Genomic DNA, 20,849 nt, shown 5'->3' with positions numbered 1-20,849 from the left:
TAGGACTACCTCCACTTCTCTCATCACTGCTTTATTTTTTGAACTCTCTGAACTTGGCTAATAAATTGGCCACTGGTAGCCTCAATTTACCCATCTAGCTTAGGAAACTTAGAGAAAGACAGTGGCTTTCTGGAAAAGTGTAGCAGAGAATTCCTAGGAGTGACTCTGGTCCACTAGGAGTAAAATATCCATTGCCGTTTGGTGATTATGGCCGGGAAATGACTTTAGGCAAGCCTTGTTATAAATCCACCCCTAATGGGTAAATTAAGTTGCTGGAAGCCTTTTGAGCCACCTGGACTGGGCTCCCCATAGGAAAGAAGTTTCCACCAGAAGGGGAAAGAGGAAGAGGGTACCAAACAAACCTAAACAATAACTGTGTTCCTCAAGAACACTTTAAGGAAATCCTTTGAAGTCACAGGGTTCAAATTACACTGCATCTCTGCAATGGAGCAGGCATCATTAACTTCCTCATTTTACAGGGACCGTTCCTAGCACTGAGGGATAAAAGGAGTCACCTATCACTGACCAGACCAAATCTCTGTAGAAACAGAGGTGGACCATGTCACCCCACCTCAGAGTGTGCTGTGTTGCTACTGTTAGCACATTAAGTTTTAGCATCTCAAGGGATCAGCTTGTCTTTATTTTTAAATGATACCTGATGCTTCTGTCTTCCTGCAGTGCTTGAAACATACCTTCAAGGCACTAAAAAGTACTCAAGGATTTGGGCTGAAAGAGCTCTGTGAGCTGCTGACAATTCACTGCAGTGGCACTGAGAGAGGGTGTGTGACTTAGTGAGTTCCAAAGTGAGACTCTCCAAAATCGAAACTCCCAGGGGGCCTTTTATGGCAAAAGACTGAAACAGCAGCATATATACAGAGAGCCATTTCCATGGAAACTCTTTGGTTTTTGGGTTGTTTTTTTTTTTAATTTTTATTTATGAATTTAGAGACCCTAAGCTCTGTTCTTTACATCAAGGTTTGTGCCAGTATAGGCTATAATAAGCTTAGTGCCAGAAATATCTGAGACCTGTCCACAGCAGGTAAGTCCTTGAGGGCCCATCACGATCGTTCTGGAGTCTCTGAATTTAGGGGCTGCTCTTGGTTGACTGAGGATCAGAATCAAGCCTGTCAATGCAATTTGGGGTCTGCTTGCAGTGAAGAGTCATATGGAAGGAAGATACTATTATAAAATAGAATAAACACCCTTCACTTAAAATTGTACTTTAATTTTTAACTTAGATGTACTGGTTTTCTTGAGGTGCGTTTTAAACAGAACGAATTTAAGTTTTGGACTTGCAGTTGTCCCAGGTAGGAAGGCAGAAGTAAGTTTCCATGTGATATTTTTGAGGATCAAAGGTCTTAATGTGTATCATTGCAAACTAAATCTGCTGGTGTACACATCCCAAAGTGCAATCATCCCATCTGGCTTTTTGCTCCATTTTAAAGATGAAGGTGCTTTTATCTTCATAGGTATCTGAGTATGGGCAGCAGTGGCCCCTTGGCATGCGATTAGGAACAAGGTGCAGAAGCAACCTGAGTCTTAAGTTGGGCTGGATTCAGGTTTGGTTGGGGCAAACCCCAAAAGCAGAGCCCAGAGTCTTGGAAATTCTGCAGAGAACAGATGGGGGCTGAGCGCCCAGATCTCAAAGATGACTCTTAATCTGGGAATGTCGGGAGCCAGAGCCATGATGCTGATGACCCATTGACTTCCTGGAGCAGTGGTGTTTTGCCCTCAGCTCTCTGGGTACCTAGGCAGGGGTCTCAGGTGAGTGGGCTACCAGGGATAACCTCAGCTCTCAGCAGTCCCAGTTTGGCAAGTTCAGGGAGCTGCCCTTCCTACAGGGCTTCGAGTACTTTCTTTCTCTCTCAAATGCAGGGCTCGCAGAAAACAGCCTGGACTCGCTGGCTTTTGCATCCCTGATCCCCAAGCCCCTCCTGCAGCGCTATGTCTCCCTGCTGGTGGAGCACCGGCGGATCATTCTGTCTGGCCCCAGCGGCACTGGGAAAACCTACTTGGCCAACCGACTGTCAGAGTACATGGTGCTCCGGGAGGGACGGGAGCTGACAGATGGGGTCATTGCCACTTTCAACGTGGACCACAAGTCCAGCAAGGTGAGGCGGTCCTTCTGAGCCTGCTGCTTGCCTTTAACCCTCTCACAACTGTTGACACCAACCCCTCCTGTTGGGAAAGCATTTCCTACAAACTTTCCTTCCATGGTTATAAAAAGCCAGGTGAAGGCAGTCAGAACAAGGCTAGCAGAAAGAAAAGCTTTGACTTAAATCCTCCCAGCAAGAAGTTCCATCTGTGGTTGTGTCTGTGTAGTTCATTTCTTGCTGCCCTGCAGTGAGCCAACCATCTTTCTTTAAGATCACGATCCCAGCTACAAAGTTATCAAGTCTGACCTCATCCCAGAGAAGGGTTGTGAAGTTCTTTCCAACCCGTTTGTTCTTCCTCCACTGAAATTGATGGATAATTCATTCTGTGGCTGGCACTGTGCAAAAGAGCCGGAGAGTCAAGTTGAATTACATATAATTCTTCTGCTTCAAGAATAACCTGGGGTGTACCTGAAGATGTGGATTCCTAGCCCTCACTCCTAGATGTGGATTTAGCAGAAATCCACACCAAGTGACCAGGTTGTGCGGGCAGAACAAGGAAGAAAGGGTCAGAACCCCGACACTGAGCGCCTCTGAAGTGAGTGAGGGAAGATGCCTTCTCCTGGGGTCCAGCTGTGGAAAGCACCCCCCACACATGGCTGGGGAGTAGACGGACAGAACCTCAGCCCACTCATTCTCCTCTTGCCCTCAAAGTCAGCACAGCCTGGCTTAAGGGGGTGGTTGGCTCCAGAACCTCAAGGAGTCAGCAACCCTGTCCTTGTCAGCTACTTGAGGATGAGAACCCAGGGCAAAGAGGAGCTGAAGAAATAAGGAACTAGTGGCAACTTAAGAGCCGGGCTTTCTCTAGTGCTGGCAAGGCCTGGGGTGTTTCTTTTTGTTTGTTGGAGATTGAGGGACTGTCACCATCTGAGCAACCAACTTTTTGCCTGGGGCTGCTTAGCACCTGTGCCAACTCAGGTGTGCCTCCACTTCCCATCGGGGAAACGGAGATAATCATAGTGCCCGCCTCCTAAAGTTATGGCAGGGATACCTCAGTTAATAGACATAAGGCACTTAGAGTGGTGCCTGACATGTAATACCATTATGATGGCAGTGTTTTCAGCCAGGTACTCTGGTCTCACTGTTTGAGCTCCTCTTCCCCCTTTCCTGGTACACATCCCCTACCCCAGCCAAGCTGCAGCTAGGTTGCGTTCTGTTCCCAGCAGTGGTCCTGTATTTGAATACCTCCAGACCAATGTCATACCCATTCTTCAAGGTCAGATTCAAAGCCCACCTGTTCACCAAGGCCCTCAAAGTTCCCCTGTGCATGTAGCTTCCTCTCGGCCTCCACAGAATCTGTGCGATCTACCTGCTGTAGCACTAACCAGCATTACTTAAGTGTATGTGTCTGGGTCCCCTGCTAGAGTGATTTGTGGAGGGCCATTCTGTATTTGACTCTTAGGCAGGTTCAGTGGAGGCACAAAGTTGTGTATGACACCTGCTTACTGGGAAGTTGGCATACTAGGAAATGTAAATAAAAGTGATGGCATTTCTGGAGATGTGGTAGAGCAAGGATTTAAAAAATCAAACAAAAAAACTCATGCCTATGCAATTCCACTTGAGCCCTGGGCTCAGAGTTTTCTGGTTTTCTGTCATCTTATGAATGCCAGAAGGCCTAAGCCAGGCCTTAGTCACCCCATGTGCCAGTGCCCCCACTCCCCCTCCCCATCGGCCCCCAGCCACTGCCCTGCGAAGGCAGGTGCTCGGGACGTGTTCACGGCCTGGGATGGCCCAGCTACGTGGGCGAAGTGAAGGCTCTGCGCCTCTGCATCTTCACAGGGTGCACTCACCGACTCCTTCTCTCCCCGGCCTTCTGACCCCCACAGGAATTGCGCCAGTACCTGTCCAACCTCGCTGACCAGTGCAACAGTGAGAACAACGCGGTGGACATGCCTCTCGTCATCATCCTGGACAACCTTCACCACGTCAGCTCTCTGGGCGAGATCTTCAATGGGCTGCTCAACTGCAAGTACCATAAATGGTAAAGGCTGCCTCTGGACCTTGTGGCCCCCAGGAGAGCGTGCCAGCCCCTGACTTGTGGGAGGGGGAGGCAGTGAGCCATCTGTGTGTTCTCTAGCTTGGCTTTGAGTCACATAGCTTTCTTCTCCCGGATTTCCCCTACAGCCCTTACATAATTGGCACAATGAACCAGGCTACCTCTTCCACTCCCAACCTGCAGCTTCATCATAATTTCAGGTAAGGGATCGCTTCTCTTTTTCAGTTAATTGAGGAAATCGCAAAGAAGGAAGGCAAGAAAGAAAGTAGTCTTTTTTGAGTACCTGTTGTGTGCTGGGCATTGCGTTCATCATTTTCCCCAGCATAACCAATTCAATTCTCACAACAGCTTTAAGTGGTTTAAAAGATTATATTATTCTCAGTTTACAAATGGGGAAACTGAGGCCCCGAGAATAAAGTGACTTGTCTGAGGCCACACAGTTGGTCAGCAGCACAGCTGAAACCAGAACCCCGTTCTGACTCGAAGTCCTGCTGTGACGGTATCAGGGTCGCAGCTCTGGCAAGAGCTGAAGGCCCCTCCCCGCATACATGACCCACAGCGGATCTCTCTGTTCATAGTGAAAGTCTTGCTTCAGAGCTTTAGGGCCACGTTGCTGGCCTGCGGGCCGTCAGCGCGCCAGCTGATGCGAATTCCCGGTGGGCGCCGCGCCGGGCCCTCTCGGCTGGGCTCTGGGGAGGACTGTTCACTTCCACCACGCTAGTTGTTTTGCTCCTTGCCGTGGCATCGCTAAACACCCTTTGTGCTGCCCTGAATCCCCGCTGGCTCCACCACTCCACTCGTCCCGACTGGGCCCTTAGACGAAGGTGAGGAACTTTCTCCTGGGCTCAGGCTCTGTGGCTTACTTTTTACTGACTACTCTGCAGTCATCTCTGAGGGTGGATTGACTTGTAATTATCAGAGAAAGGTCAGCTGCTCCAGGTCACGGAGAGGCTCGGCTCTCCTCTGCATCCTGTCCATCCGGGCTTTGTCCATGCTTTCTCTGAAATAGCCCTCAAGGCCTTCCCCACCCGCCTCCTTGCCGTGACTGCCGTGAGATCCTCTCCCAGCCACTACAGTGTTCCCTTTCTAACCAGGCTTCCTGCCTACAGCTTGGCTCTGTGGCAGCTAGAGTGAGCATTCTAGAAGGCAGACCTGACCACATAACCCTCGTGCTAATGTCCGTCAGTGGCTCCCCATTGCCTTCAGAATGAAACCCAGACTCTTCAGGCCGGCAGGTCAGGTCCCGTCTCTGGATCCAATGAACCTCTGGCAGTTTCCCCAAACACCATTCCTCATGCCTCCACCCCAGTGCTGCAGCATATTCTCTCCCCACACCCCACCCCAGACCCTGCTCCTGCTTTTCCTCACGTGACTGCCCCACTCCTTCCCGACTCAGCCCCGACATCCCCTCCCATGAGGTGCCTTCCCTGATTCCCAGTTCTTCGCCGTCCTGTCTCTTTCCTCCATTTGCCTGGCTGCCATCTCCACTTTGGGGACAGGGACTGTCACATAGTCTTTGTTAGGCTCCACAGCCCAGCACAGGGCCTGACACAAGCACCAGAGCAGGACGGTTCAGTGGTTAGCGGTCAGCGTCTGCAGCCAGACTGGGTTCCAGTCATAGCTTTTCTGTTTACCAGCTGTTTGAGCTTGTGTGTGCCTCAGCGTTTCTACTTTTATGATGGCAACGGTGATGATATCTACGTCACGGGGCGGCTCTGAGGGATTCAGGGGGTCATGCATGGACCGTGCTTAGAACAGCATCTGGCAAACGTGAGCCCTGTTCTAGCATTAGCATATACACCTGCCAGTTCTGATGAGATTCGGTTCTTGAGATTAGCTATCGTTTTTATTCGCCATCACCACTGCTGAGACAGCGTTCCTGGCCTCCCCCAGGTGGGTGCTTTGTGCCAACCACACGGAGCCCGTGAAGGGCTTCCTGGGCCGGTTCTTGAGGAGGAAGCTCATGGAGATGGAGATCAGTGGGCGGGTGCGGAACGTGGAGCTGGTCAAGATCATCGACTGGATCCCCAGGGTCTGGCACCACCTCAACCGCTTCCTGGAGGCCCACAGCTCCTCAGACGTCACGATCGGTAGGCGGGAGGCCAGGCAGGGGAGGCGGGGAGTTGGCGCCCGGGCCCTCCACCCTGACTGTCCTCTGGGCCCTGGCCAGGGTGGCACATGCTGACCTGTCCCTGTGGGTGGAGAAGGGGGACGGAGGGACATCGCAGGCCAAGGCAAACCCCGGACCGCCCGTCCTCCGTGCCCCACGGCCATCGCCGCCCGGCTCCCCTGCACTGTGCTACCCGGTGGGGCACGGGGAGGTGGCAGTCAGAGGGGAGGGGCACACCCCAGGGAGAGCGCCAGCTGCCAGCTGGGTGGAGGGACCCACCCCAAGCTGAGACTCCCTGTTGGGACTGGCTGTTCTTTACAGATAAACTTGACATTTAACAACATTCCTGAAGGTTAGGGATTTAGAATGGAGGAAAAAAGATCACCAACCAGCGCACCATCCTGACATGATAGTTTTAATTTGAGCTTCATTTCTTGTCCTTGCCCATACATATCTATGGTTTTTTGTTTTGTTTTTTTTAAAGATTTATTTTATTTATTCCCCTGTTCCCCCCATTGTCTGCTCTCTGTCCATTCTCTGTGTGTTCTTCTGTATCTGCTTGTGTTCTCATTAGGTGGCTCCGGGAACTAATCCTGGGACCTTCCGGAGTGGGAGAGGCAATTACTCTCTTGTGCCACCTCAGCTCCCCTGTTCTGCTACATCTTCTTATTTTCTCTCTTGTGTGTCGCTTGTTGCATCATTTTGCTGCGCCAGCTCTTGGCGTTGGCCAGCACTCCCGCACAGAGCAGCATTCCCAAGTGGCCCGGCACTTCACGTGGGCCAGCTCGCCACATAGGCCAGATTGCCCTCATCAGGAGGCCCTGGGCATCAAACCCTGGACCTCCTATATGGTAGATGGGAGCCCTGTTGGTTGAGCCACATCCATTTCCCCATATCTATGTTTTATGTAGTTGTTGTCACAGTGTACATTCAGTATGTCCCCTTTTTTCCCCTCACTTTGCATTGCCTCATGAGTGTTCAGTTGCTACACTTTTAAAATCTACTAAATAATCAAAATGCAGATGTGCCCTCACCTCTCAGCCACGTCTATTCTTGTACATTTAATATCCTTGCATTTTTAAAATTCAGGGTTAATACTGCAATGAACTTCTTCCTCCAAACAGCCTTTTCTCGCTTTTGGCTGATGTCCTTGGGGAGAGAAATCCCAGGGGGTGGGATCAAGGAGCGGCAGCTGCCCCTGGCCTTTCTGCTGTCACCCCTGCCAGCCCATCGCCCAGGAAGTCCAGGCTCCCTCCTAGCCCATCCTCATCCCGGCCTCTGACTTAACTTGGTTGTGGTCTCCAGGCCCCCGCCTCTTCCTGTCATGTCCCATCGATGTGGATGGCTCGAGGGTGTGGTTCACGGACCTGTGGAACTACTCCATCATCCCCTACCTCCTGGAAGCTGTCCGAGAAGGCCTGCAGGTGAGGCGCAGCCCGCTGGCTTCCTCAGCGCTGGGGGGGTGGGGGGGCCTGCCGGTGACCAGGTGAGTTGCCGAGTTGCCTTTCTCTTTTCCTTCGGGAATCTGACTTGCCAGGTGTGACACAGGTCAGGATAGGACACTATCACCTGTGACCTGGCCTGTGTCACTTACGGGGCTAGGACACACTGGGCTACAAATCCTGGCTCTGCCACTTGTTAGCCGTGTGACGGCAGGCAAGTCATTTAGCCTCTCTAATGACAGGACTCTGCCACAGAGAGTTGTTGCAAGGGTGAAATGAAGTCATGGATTTAAAGTGCTCGGCAGAGTGATGGAACCGTCCATGCGTGCAGCACTTTACAGTTAGCAAAGGATTCTCATACCACTATTGGGTTTGAGCCCTGGATTAGTCTTGGGCAAAGATAATTTTTAATCTCCATTTTTCCAAGAGAGAAAAATTGAGGCTCAAGGTGGATAAGTGACGTGCCTTTAGGTCATGAAAAGGAAACTTGAAGTTGCTGGGATGTTAGTCCATGCTTTCGGGCTCCAAGTCCAGGTTCTTACCCCTCGGCCCCAGAGCGCCTCAGTACCTGACATCTGGACCCTGCACGGGGCCCTGGGGTGTGTGAGGCTGCCCATTTCTCCTGCCCAGCATCAGCTGGAAAGCACAAATTCTGCATTTCTTCCTGAGCCCAGGGCTCAGCACCACGTGGCTACACTGCAATTGGAGCATGTGACCATTTTATAGTTGAACCTGGAGGCACCCTGAGATGTTCCCTGGACTTTTAGCACCGAGGAACTAGCAGGCGTCGTGCCTGGCCAAAAAACCCAAGAGCCAGTTCCCAGGCAGTTCCCAGGCTCTTTGTTTCCTCGAAGCCAAGCAGTGGACGATACAGATGGGGTTGTAAGCCGTGGAGGATGTGGGAGGCGTATGCACACACATGCTCGTGTGTGACAATACACATTAAGGGCTTCAGCCACTGTTTGTCGTTTCTGTGCCTTTGACTGAGCCTGGGGAATACACCAGCGCTTTGTTTCTGTAATGTGCGGCAGCAGCGTTAATCTCTAGAGGCATTCAAGACAAAAGGAACTTGAGAAGGAAGATTTTGGGCCTCTCGTGATGGTATGTCATTGAACTGGAGCATGTGTACTGTAATTTCAAGCCAACATGTTGAAATATGAGAGGACTGTAAAGGCAGAGACTAGTCAGAAATTAGGCAGTTCCCTGGCCAGCCCCAACACCATTCGTTAGCAGTGTCTAAAGATCATTCATTGATGACCGCATTTTCTAGTCTCTAAATGGAATGTTGCTTTTATTAAAGAAGGTATGAAAGATTTTGGATCTTTGCAGTGGGCACTCTCCCTGGATAAATTCACCGACATGAGTAGATGGACCATAATTTAGCTTCTAATAAAATGGGTTAGTCCCAACGCAAACCCATACAGTCACCTTGTCAGTTTTACTTTCTTGGGCCAATGGAAGCTTCTCTCACCTGCTGGATTCCTGCAGTACGTAATTTTAAAAGCCTCTTTCCCTGTTCTCAGTGGCTTCCAGGGACTGTGGAATATCTGCACCTCTGGGAAACCAGGCTGCTCAAAGGAAACAGAAGGAATTGCAAGTTCTTCCATCCTTACCTCTCAGTTCTCCCTCTTGCTTCTGCTTTGCTCCAAATGTATCTTCTGGTGATGGAAAAGGGAGTGACATCAGATGCTTGGAAGAGCTCATGGGCACTCTTGAGTAAAGGCCTGCCCCTGCCCTGCCCCAAAAAGCGCTAAATGCACATCAGCAGGCCCCTTGTTGGCCCTGCCTACAGGTTGGCAGCACCACGACCCTGCTCCTTTAGACCAGAAAATCACAGAAGGCCGTCTGGGCATGGCTGTGAAGGTGGAGCCCGGACTCCTGTCTAAGGGAGGCTGCTGGTGAAGTTTATCACAGAGAAGGATGAGTGTCTGTGCCCCCCCCCTCCTTGTTCCCACAAGCTAGTGAGAATTCAGGTTGAAAGGACCTGGGGACAGTGATGGAATAAGTCATCTGGGGCCAGCAACTCAGGCATGCCGTGATCACTGGTGACTTGCCCATTCAATGGGAGGCTTCCGCTTCTGAGGAAGGACAAGTCACGGCTCCACTGGGCTGTGAGGTCATTTGAAGGACAGTTTGTCAAGAGTGTGGGAGCAATGAGAAGAGGTGGCCAGAGTTAGCATTCAACCAGATTGCTCACCAGCAAGCTACCTACCCCAAACCTGGGACTTCATCACCCAGATGAGCCCAAGAGACCCCAGGGAATCTGCTGATTCATGAGGAAGCCAGGCGTGCATGTGCTCCATGCCTCGGGCTTGGAGGGAACGTGGGCTGGCATTTCCCGTGGGCCCCCTCCTGGCCAGGCGCCACGTGAGGGGACTGACACGTGTGCCGTCCAGTTCTCCCAGCCCAGTGAGCATCTCGCAGACGAGGAAGCCAAGCTCTCGGTGGGGAATGGGGCCAGCAGTGGACTCCTCGGCTAGTCCTCTGACGCTCATGCTGTCCTGAAGAGGCCCCTGACTCTAACAGGAAGCTCAGGGGACAGGGAACAGGGAGCTGTGTTTATATAGTGGAGCGCTACGTAAGATTTCATGATACAGGATTCCTTAATTTTTACGAGAAGTTGAAATTCCCTCTTCTTGTTGTGACACTGAGTCCTTGCTCACTGTGCACTGGGCACTGTGCAGGGCCAGTGACTCTGCAAGGCAAGCAGCCTGGAGTGGGAGCCCCTGGCAGTCCAGAGCAGAGAAGTGCTCACCCCACTTACAAGCAAGGTGGCATCCTCAGAGTGGGCTCGGACAGGGCCGCCACTTGCCACGAGCTTCCTGTGATTGCCCAGCCTTGGCAGGAACACAGGAAGACCCCGCTCTAATCAGGCTTTACCCTCAGCTTCCAGGCAGCAGCCCCCACGGGCATATCCGTGCCAGTGAAGAAATATGGGGTCGCCCCCTAGTGGGTAGCAGGTGGCTTTGCAAGTTTTGTCTCCAGTGTCCTTTCCTGGTGGGATGTGTGTGTAGCTGCTCAGAGGTTCTTTCTGAGTGTTATTACCTTGATGTTTCTGTGTGTGACACACGCGTGCTCCCAACAGCCCTGTCAATCCTGCCGAGTCAGGAGATTCAGTGTGGCCACAGGTTTAGTTTCCAGTGTCTTGGCTCTCTGTTGTCTGTCCCCATTATTCCCAAGCTGGTGGGCAAGCCAAGCTCTTTCCCTGCCTGTCTGTCCAACTATCTCTGCTGCGACCCAGAGCTGCCCCCAGGGCTCTGCAGAGGGGCCAAGGAACTTTATGATGCTTTCCTTTGCTTTGCCACGGCACTTTCCCATCTATGCATCGCCGGGGCTTAACATGTCCAGTGGCAGTGGGGAGGCTTGTAAAAATATTTTCTGTTCTTGCAGATGATGTTAGCATGCACCTGGTATATATTTGTCTTATGACTCAATCCTCAGCCCCATTCCCCTTTATAGTTGTCATTGGAAACACTTAACCAAAGTGTCCAAAATCTGTGGAATAACTCGAAAGACCTCTGTGCCCAGGACAGGCCTGGTGCCTGCCAGGGGAGGGGAGTGAGCACGGAGCGTTTATCAGACTATCCTAACCTGCTCTGAGACCCTGGGCAACTCTCGTCTCTAGGCCTCTGGTTTCCCGCCTGTACACTGAAATGATTGGACTAGAAGAGGGGTTTTTTTGTCAGACTGCCTTCTCCGGAGCCCAAGAGTTCTTCAACCGCTCAGTTATGAGATCGGGGTGAAGAACAAATGAAAACCACTGGGCCAGATAATCTGTAAGGACTCAGTGAGTTCCAGATCCCAGCTCCTGTGATTCTGTAGCCCTGGAATCTCCACAGGCTGGCAGATGGAGACGGAAGCTGTAGCTGTGTGTGGTTCAGCCTCACACATGCCAAGCCAGGTCTGGGAAAGGCAGACTTCCGTAGGGAAGCAGGAGGTGCCTTGGAGGAGTTCCTCAGAGAGAGAAGGTTCTGAAAGTTGCAGGGTTGCTTTCTAATCTGAAACAACCTTCTTCAGCTCTAAATGTCCCCAACTGCTTCTGTGTTCGAGCCTCCCTGACACACGCCCATATACACACAGACCGACATCTTCACACACCTCCCCACAATCCTTTATTGCTCAGGATTGCCTGTAGAATCCAGACTGAGTTCCCAGCCAGAGACTCAGCACCGCCCCAGGTTAAGGAAGATTTGCTGACCTACCAGGCTAGAGTGCTAGACGGCAGGTGCTGATGTTCGGCAAAGCGGTGAGGTCATAGGAAGATGCGTGTGTCTCCAGAGGAGGAGGAAGCAGAGAGATGGGGGCAGGGCAGATGGCTTCCCTGGCACAAATCATCCAGTAACAGTGCAGAGGTGGCCTGGGTAAACATGTGACAGATGCACGGTGGAGGGGCCGGAGAGCCTGGCCCAGCTTCACTTGCTGACGTCTGCTGAGAAGCCTGGTCCGTATCTCACGCTCCAATTCTGACTGAGTCATGTTGATGCAAAGTGATACAAAGAAGGGTCTGTCGACAGGAGTGGAGAGAGAAAAAGCTCTGGGGTCCTGAGTTCAGATCCATGACTTGGCTTCATAATCTTTCACGATGGGCTCTTTAGGCCTCAGTTTCTCCATCTGTCAAGTGAGGGGTGGGGTTATGGGATCCCTGGCCCCTACCAGCAGAGGTGGCCCATCACCCAGAAAGAAATGGCTTTTGCCAGTTGAGGACGTGGCTCTCTTCTGCTGTCAGCACCCTATGCTCCCTCCCCTCTCAGCTGTAGGAATCCTGGAAGGGCTGAGGGGGCTGATAGGTAGACAGGCTGTAGTCCTGAAGTATTCCATCCTACATCCCCACTTTCCCACTTCTCACAGCCCCTGTGGCCAATGGGAGTGGAGCTGTTGTGGTTCAGGAATCTTTGATCCTTGTACCCTAAGGCCCTTTTGTGGGGGGTGGGGATGCCCTCAAGAGCCACAGAAGACATTACCCCGGGTGGCCATGTCACGTCCTGGCTGTGAGCACATCCCTGCCCCATCAGCTCAGACTCTATTGTCAAGTTATAGGAGTTCTGTATATGTTCTGGATAAGGTGTATATGTGGTTTCCAAGTATTTTCTCCCACTCTGTAGGTTTTCTTTTCACTTTCTTGATAATGTCCTTTGAGGCACAAAAGTTTTGTTTAACTTTATTTCAACTTCAAAAGATAAAATAACAGACAAAAGGCAGCTTGACAAATTACGGAAGCATTACTTTAAAAATCCACAGAAGTTTTTAATATTGATCAAGTCCAGTTTATCTGTTTTTTCCTTAGTTGCTAATCCATTGCCTAACATAAGGTCCTGAATATTTACCCCTGTTTTCTTCTAAGAGTTTTATGGTTGGCTCTTGTATTTAGGCCATTGATCTATTTCGAGTTAAATTTTGTATATGGTGTGAGGTAGGCATCCACTTTTATTCTTTCACATGTGAATATCTAGTTTACTCAGCATCATTTGTCGAAGAGACTGTTCTTTCCCCGTTGGGTGAACTTGGCACCTTGTGCATGATCAGTTGACCATAGAGGTGCAGGTTTATTTCTGAACTCTCAGTTCTGTTCCATTCCATATGTCAGTACCATACTGGTTTGATTACTCTTGTAAGTGAAATCAGTAAGCTTGAGTCTTCCAACTTTGTTCTTCCCTTCAAAATGGTTCTGGCTTAAGGCAACATTATTTCAATGTCTAAATAAAGCTCAGTTCTACGAGTGTACATTAGGTATTTAACCATTCCCCTGGTTTTACACATGTAAGCTTATGCCCAGAGTTCCATGTTATTGAATAATAACAATGGTGGGAATTTATGAAGCATTTCCTGTGTAAAGTGCTTTACAAAATGATCTCATTTAACCCTAAAAGCAACTCCATGAAATAGGTAGTATGGTGCCCATTTTTCATGCAAGAACACTGAGCCTGGGAGAGGTTAAGATCCTCACTCATGGCTACATGGTGGGCCAGGGCAGAGCTGAGATTTGAACCTGGGTCTGCCCCACTCAAGAGCTTATGCTTTTGGACCTTAGGCCTTAGCAGGTCAGGCTGTCTACATCTTGGGTGACTTCTTACGATAGACTTTTTGAAGTTGCGTTACTCTACTTGATGAGGCCCAATGCTGTGTTTGGGGAGTTTTTCAAAAAGCTGCCGGAAAGGTCTCAGCCCACTTCCAACCTGTTCCTTCTTTGCTGCTTCTCAGCTCTATGGAAGGAGGGCCCCCTGGGAAGATCCCGCCAAGTGGGTGATGGACACTTACCCATGGGCAGCCAGCCCACAGCAGCACGAGTGGCCTCCCCTGCTGCAGCTGCGACCTGAGGATGTCGGCTTCGATGGCTACTCCATGCCTCGAGAAGGTTCCACGAGCAAGCAGGTGCCCCCCAGTGACACTGAAGGAGACCCGCTGGTGAGTTCTCCACTCTCAGAGCAGCTCAGCACACAACTGAGCACTTCCTGTAGGTTGAGCATAATGCAAGACGTTCTGGGAAGACAAAGGTGACTTAGGAAGGCTGGACCCACCCTGAGATTAGGGACATTTTTCCAATATTTCCTTCCATGGTTCTATTGAAATTTATTTTGGAATAAAGCATGGGGTTAAGAAATTTATGTTTTCCCCTACATGACTCACCTCTTGTCCCTATATCATCCTTTGCCCTCTGGCTTGAACCACCACCTTCATTGTGTGCCACGCTGTTCCACTGATCTCTCACACTAGTCATAAGCAGAGTCAGGAAGCCCCAGCCAAATGATCAGGAGCACAGGCAGGAAGAGGCTTGAGGGTAGGAGGGGCTCTGGGGGGCAAGGGCCCTGAAAATAGACCCTGTGACCAATGACATTGGTTGAGGCCATAACACTGTCTGAGCTTTACTCCACTCTCTGCTAAAGTAAAAGAGGCCCTTTAAGAAGTACCTGGGGCAGTGATGGTCATGCTTTTGTGGGAGGTCACAATGTCCTATTAGCATAGCTCAGTCTCAGTACAGGACCCCAGACCAGCCATCTCCTTTATACTTTATTCTCTATTTTTTAATTCCAAGATAAAAACATGACCTATTGCCACCTCTGAACGCTCCTGCTCATGGCAGACATTACTAATCAATCATGGTACTCTCTACCAATGGAAGACACATGCTCATGCTGCTAAATTAGAACTAACAAAGCAAAAGTCCTATACGGGAGCGGATGTGGCTCAAGTGGTTGAGTGCCGGCTTCCCTCATACAGGAGGTCCTGGGTTCATTCCCTAGCTCCAGTACCTCAAAAAAAACAAGCTATAAGAATGGAGCAAATATGCCAAAACTGCCCTTAGTCAAGTGACTATTATCCTGCCTTAAATTTAGCCCCAGGCTTGCTTGACCGTTGGGCAAAAAGGAAAACACAGCAAAGGATATAATTTGCATTATGTGATGAAAGAAAACATTCATAAGAGATGCCGCAGGTTAAAAAGACAACTGATTTGCTGTTCTATCCTAGCAATAATTGATGTGCTAGATAAATATATATATATATACTGTGTGTGCTTTGGGTTATCTGCCAGCCCAGTGCTTGTTAGGATGAAGCTCTGGTCCTGTCGAAGTCTTTACCAGGAAGTACCTGGATGTGAATTGTTTGTGTCACTCGCAAGGGCCTCCACCAGCCTAGTTTGCAGCATATACAGCAATGGTTTTACAGAGGAAAGAAACCTCTTTCAAGCAGCTATTTCTAATGCTGACCATTGCTAAAAGCCAAGGCCTTAGGGGCGATTTTTTTGTGGAATCAAGCTCATATACAAATCACTGGTTGAACCAAGAAGGAGTTCAGATGAGGTAGGTAAGAGTTCTTGGGACAGTTACAGGCTCCCCAGAGCTCAGCTGTGCCAGCCCAGCCACCGCTTCTTCCCAGACAGATATCTGATAGTTCTCCTAAGTCCCACTCTGTCCAGGGCCTCAGGTCTCTGTTATAACAGCTTGTTTCCTAATCTCCCCCCTTCCCCCTTGAAAACGAGACCTCCATGAGGACAGGCCTTATTTTTTTCCAAATCCATCGATAGTATGTGAGTATTCCAAAGAATGAGTGAATCAATAATCCCATCTTCCAGGGAATGGCCATTGCATTTCTGCTCTCCCTCTTCCCTGACGCCGTGCTGTGCGGATGGATACCAACCTGATGGTGCCTTTGTGATCCGGCTCACCTAGACAGCCGCTGCAGGGATCCTGGGAAGAGGGAGTCAGGTGGCTGGGAAGCAGCTGGATTTCCTACCCAGCTGTGCCAAGTCTTGGACTTTAGCTCAAGCCCTATCTTCTTACCTTACTAGATCTACAATGAAACGTAGGCATACACACACACACAATGTATTGTTATTTTTTTAAATAAAATTTTTAAAAATAAAAGGGGTTTTGGTCCCACCTCCCCACTTCCAAACAGATGACCAATAGAATGGGGACAAGGGACGGTTTCAGGAACGCTGTCTTGCAACCCTTTTCTTTAAGACAGCTGGTGGTGGTGACAGCAGATCACGCTTCTTGAGCCTTGCTATGTGCCAGGCCAGGCCCTGGTCTAAGGACTTAATGCCCACTGTGGTATTTCATTCCCTACCTCAGTCCTGTGAGGCGGGGGCTGCTATTCTCCCCATTTTATAGGTGAAGAAATGGTGAGTCAGATGCTTTAGGTATTTTGCCCAGAGATTTTCTGAGTTGCAATCCAGTCCTCTGCCCCCAGAGGCTGTGTTTGTAGCTGGTGCCCTCCCCTATCTTCCCAACATGACATTTGTCAGGAGCCAGGTGCAGGGACAGGCTGGATATGCATCGGAGGGCAGCCTGTGCCTCGGGTGCCAGTGGCACTGCTGCACTTGTCCCAAAGCAGGGCTGCTCATCTGGCCTCTTCACCCAAGCTCAGGTAGGCCTGGGTAAGGTGTGTCCCTCCCAAATAAAAAAATAAAATACTATACAGGACTGCCAATTTCATAGTAAGTGCTTTACACATATTAACTCAATCCATGCAAAACCGTCTAGAATAGGTACTATTACTATATACATTTGACAAAAGAAATTGAAGCACAAAGATGTTAAGTTACTTGCCCAAGATTGTGCAGCCCAAAGGTGGTGGGGCTGGGGTTTGAACCCTGGAAGACTGGCCCATGGTCGCTGCTCTGTCCACTGCCTCCGTGGAAGGCTGCAGTCCCAGGGTGCGTCTGGAGGACGTGGTGTGAGCTTCTGAGCGGCCAGGGCTTGGGGGCTGACGAGGCTACAACCTGCTCATGCTCTCTGCTCTCTGCCCCAGATGAACATGCTGATGCGGCTGCAGGAGGCTGCCAACTACTCCAGCCCCCAGAGCTATGACAGCGACTCCAACAGCAACAGCCATCACGACGACATCCTGGACTCGTCCTTGGAGTCCACTCTGTGACCGGGGCCCGGCTGTGGAGCCCGCCCACCCCTGCTCCTCACCCCACTCTGCCCGCACCCTCGGCACCATCCTGAAGATGACTTCCTGAGCCAGCCTCCGGCCGCAGCATTAAGCTGCAGGAGTACCAAGACCCCTCGTCCCTCGGCCTCGACTGGGTGCAGGCACCCCAGCCCAACCATCCTGGGGCCGCTTCCCTCCTGACCGCGAGAACTGCACTACGTTTTGTCTTATTTTAATTATTCTGTTTTGCCTTGTTGCTGTGACCTCCCCTAAGACGCTGAAGATACTTCTCGGGAAAGGATCATCACCGAATCACCGATGAAACAAAAAGGGCTGGGGGAGAAGGAGGGAGAACCTACTTGAAGCTCTGAAACCAAACAGCATCCTGCCATGAGCTGCCCAGAGACTGGCTGGAGCCAAGTTGGAGACATAGACGGGGCTGCTGCGCATCGTCCAGACCGTCCAGGTGGGGTCTAGCTGCCAGCACCCCACACCCACGCCAGCCACAGAGAGAACTGGGACTAACCAGGGCACTGGCTTTGGTTCCACTCCACAAATAACAGAGCTGCAAACAGGGAAACCTTAGGAAAAGATCAGAAGTGCTTTTTGTTTTGATTTTTTTTTTTTTTTTTTCCTGAATGGTGCTTTCCTTACCCGAGAGGTATTTCGCCTGATCCGATTCAACCACACTTTTCAGGTCCAGTGGCCACCAATTAATCCATGCGTGTGAGTGAAGGAGTGAGCATGTGAGTGAGCAGATGGAGCTATCAGTGCAGAGCAGCATGTGTATTTCCTTATTGTGTACAAATGAATCAGGTTTTTTTTTTTTTTCTGCAAACACTGTGTATAATGAGAATTGTTCTACTTTGGAAAACTGATGACCCCCTTTGAAAATGAGATTGAGTTTCTCCCTTGCTGACTCATTGATTTAGAAAATTTTTCTCCTTCCCCTCTTGGTCAGAATCAATCCTTTGGTGAAAGTAAGAACCGTAGGAGTTGAGTTTTGGTTTGGTCCTGCTCGATTTTGATTTTCAGTTGTCCGCCCTAACAGTTGTAGACACTCGCCTCCTCCTGCTGGAGCTGGGGGTATTGGGGTCTCGTCCTCGAAGTGTTAGAATGCACAGGTACACCTAGAGCAGCCCAGCCCCAACTCCAGGTGGGTGGTGAGGGCACCTCGCAGAACACTTGCACTTTCTCGGGAACCAACGTGGCGCAACTCAGCGAGGGCTGGGCATCTGCTCCTTCCCAGAAGCCCCAGCCCTGCCTCCGCCCGGACAAGCCTTGCCTGACCTCTTCGGTGCTGACCTTCCCAAAGTGATGCCTTACTGGTTATTTACTAACCATGTTCATTTACATGAGTGCCGTGCCTGCCTGGGGGGTTGTTTTTGTTTTCCCCATCCAAACAAACAGGGCTAAAAAAAAAAAAAGTCATCTCTTCCTTAGGAGAACCCAAGTTGCTGTGAATTTTCTCATCCAAAAGACTCAGTTGTGTGGATGTGTGACTGTGGGAAAAGGGGGCGGGGGGGTTGGGGAATCCATTTTTAGGTTCCTGTCAGACTCCAGTCAACGCCGTGACTGGTCAGTGATCTGTGTAGGAGAAAACAAACTTTCTTACCTGTCTCCGTGACGTTGCTGATGCATGCCCTGATGGAAACTCAGTTTGCTGTGTCTTCAACATACTGGTATTTTCTTTACAGCGTATGGTAAATCTTTGAATCATTTGTTTGTTTTATAAGGAGATCCTTTATCAGACCCCAGTGCGGGGGTGTCTGTTACTGGCCAGGGTTTTTATTCCATTCTAGTTCTGAAGGTATGACTGCATTTTTTTTCTTTTCTTACCACAAAGAGCTTGACCTGAAGCTGCTCCCCTCCCGTTGGATGACACCATTTTCCTCCTCTGAAAGGAAGAGGGGAATGCGTCTCACTAACTGGTGGATGGAAAGCCTTTCCACGCTGTCCCTGCTTTAATTTCCGAGAGCTCCGACTCTGTTCAGATTAGCTGTCAATAGTCATCTGGTGGGGTGTGTGGTGGTGTTTTGGGTTTTAAAAAGGTTTTGAACCATATATTTAGCCTGTGACCAGGGGCCAAACCCTAAGCCTTCTGGCAAAACTGAAGGGGGCCCTTCTTAGACAATTTCTCCCAGCAATGACCTTACTTAACTCTCAGTACTGTGAATTTGGGGGGGCGGGGGGAGGTAAATTGACTTCTCATGGGCAGTTTTCCCAGTCACCTTGTGAGTAGACACTCGCCAATATCGTTTGAAGCTATTTTTTAGGACACCCTCTCTTCTCTTCCTCTTTCCCCTCTCCTCTCTTCCTCTTTCCCCTCTCCTCCAGTCTTCCCCTCTGCTGGGTCCAGGCTCAGAACCGAGATCTCTGTTCCTGGTGCTGCCCGATTTCAAGTCGCATAGCCCTTGTATGATTCACAGCTCAGTGTCCTTCCTAAAATTTCGGGAAGCAGGGTTGTCTAATGTGCACGTTTCTTATTTTGATCATAGTTTACTTTAGTGTCACTCACCTTTGACAGAGTAACTTCGTGCTCAATTACGCACTTTCCAAAATGCTTCCATTTTGCTTTTCTCTACAGTTAGGCTGATTTTGAAATACATGAAATTCTATGCAACACTTATGTTGAGTTACCAGTGGAAGCCAAAAGTTTTCTTTCCAAACTGCCAAGAATTATACAGGCCATAAATGAGATGGGAATACCTTTAATTTATGGTTGGGTGTGGGGTGGGGGTAGAACAAAAAAGGACTTGCCTAGGTCTTGTACCTTGGGGACATTTCTTATTTTATTGTTGATGCTTAAACTTCAAAAAACTCTGTATTCAAATTTGCCTGATCTTGGCAAGTCCATTTCAAAATGGAAAAATAATCCAACTTTGTGGATATTAATTGGAAGGTTTGCTGTTTTGATCTAGTTGTTTCCAGTGGAGCAGTCTATGAAATATGTTCTATAAGATGTACATTTTTTCATTGTAACATAGAAACTGTAAATAACTGATTAAAGTGCTGCATTTTGATGAATTTTTTCTAGCCATTTTTAAAGAGAAAACTAGGATTGAGTATTTTGTGTACGGTATGTTTCCATCCCCCCTCCCCTTCCTTCTTTCCTACCCTCCCTATTTAATTTTCGTTTGCCATGAGGTTTTGGATTTGCCATTGATCTGTTGGAGATCATGCCCCACGTCATAGAGAATAAAGCTGATGATTGTACCAGTCTTAAATTATTCATGATTCAATAAAATTAATGCTTATTTATTCAGATTAGTGGTTTGGCTTGTCTGTACTGGAGTAAGTCCTCAGTTTGAGTTCAGGCCAAAAAGAAGTCACTCTTGTCGAGATGCAACATTCAGGTTCAAAACAGTTATAAGCCCATCTTTGCCACCATTGTGCCATCAAAGCATCCCACCTCTTCTCAGTTTTCTCATCTAAATCACCACTACTCATTTGGGGCTTGTTAAAATGCAGAATTTCAGGTTCCACTCAACTTTTAGGAATCACTGGGATCTTGTGGATGTGCACATACTGATTCAGTAGGTCAAGGTGGGACCCAAGATTCTCAGTTCCTAACAAACTCTCAGGAGATGCTCCAGTCCTAGACCACACTTAAGAGTAGAAAGCAATATCAGTATTTGGCTGGTCCCCGTCCATCCCTTTGGCATGAGAGAGCTTTAAAAATGTATTGTGTGGCGGCGGACTTGGCCCAGTGGTTAGGACATCCGTCTACCACATGGGAGGTCCGCAGTTCAAACCCCGGGCCTCCTTGACCC

At 49.6% G+C, this 20,849-nt stretch overlaps 1 protein-coding gene across 8 annotated transcripts in view; it reads left to right on the top strand.

The window, feature by feature from the left end:
• The window catches only part of NAV2 (neuron navigator 2), a 741,011-nt gene extending 720,670 nt beyond the window's left edge, over positions 1 to 20,341 (top strand). For all 8 annotated transcript variants that reach the window (XM_071218148.1, XM_071218149.1, XM_012525659.4 and 5 more), the window contains 7 exons: positions 1,876 to 2,111; positions 3,980 to 4,134; positions 4,278 to 4,349; positions 6,043 to 6,239; positions 7,565 to 7,683; positions 13,900 to 14,103; positions 16,951 to 20,341. In XM_071218148.1, coding sequence (XP_071074249.1) covers positions 1,876 to 2,111; positions 3,980 to 4,134; positions 4,278 to 4,349; positions 6,043 to 6,239; positions 7,565 to 7,683; positions 13,900 to 14,103; positions 16,951 to 17,076 — 1,109 coding nt within the window. In that variant the 3' untranslated portion in view covers positions 17,077 to 20,341. The remainder of the gene's footprint in view (positions 1 to 1,875; positions 2,112 to 3,979; positions 4,135 to 4,277; positions 4,350 to 6,042; positions 6,240 to 7,564; positions 7,684 to 13,899; positions 14,104 to 16,950) is intronic.
• The last annotated feature ends 508 nt before the right edge of the window (positions 20,342 to 20,849 follow it).

The sequence above is a fragment of the Dasypus novemcinctus genome, chromosome 10, assembly GCF_030445035.2.
Source record: "Dasypus novemcinctus isolate mDasNov1 chromosome 10, mDasNov1.1.hap2, whole genome shotgun sequence".
NCBI classification, from domain to species: domain Eukaryota; kingdom Metazoa; phylum Chordata; class Mammalia; order Cingulata; family Dasypodidae; genus Dasypus; species Dasypus novemcinctus.
Note: the sequence above shows the minus strand (reverse complement) of the source record. Positions and strands in the feature narration are given on the sequence as shown.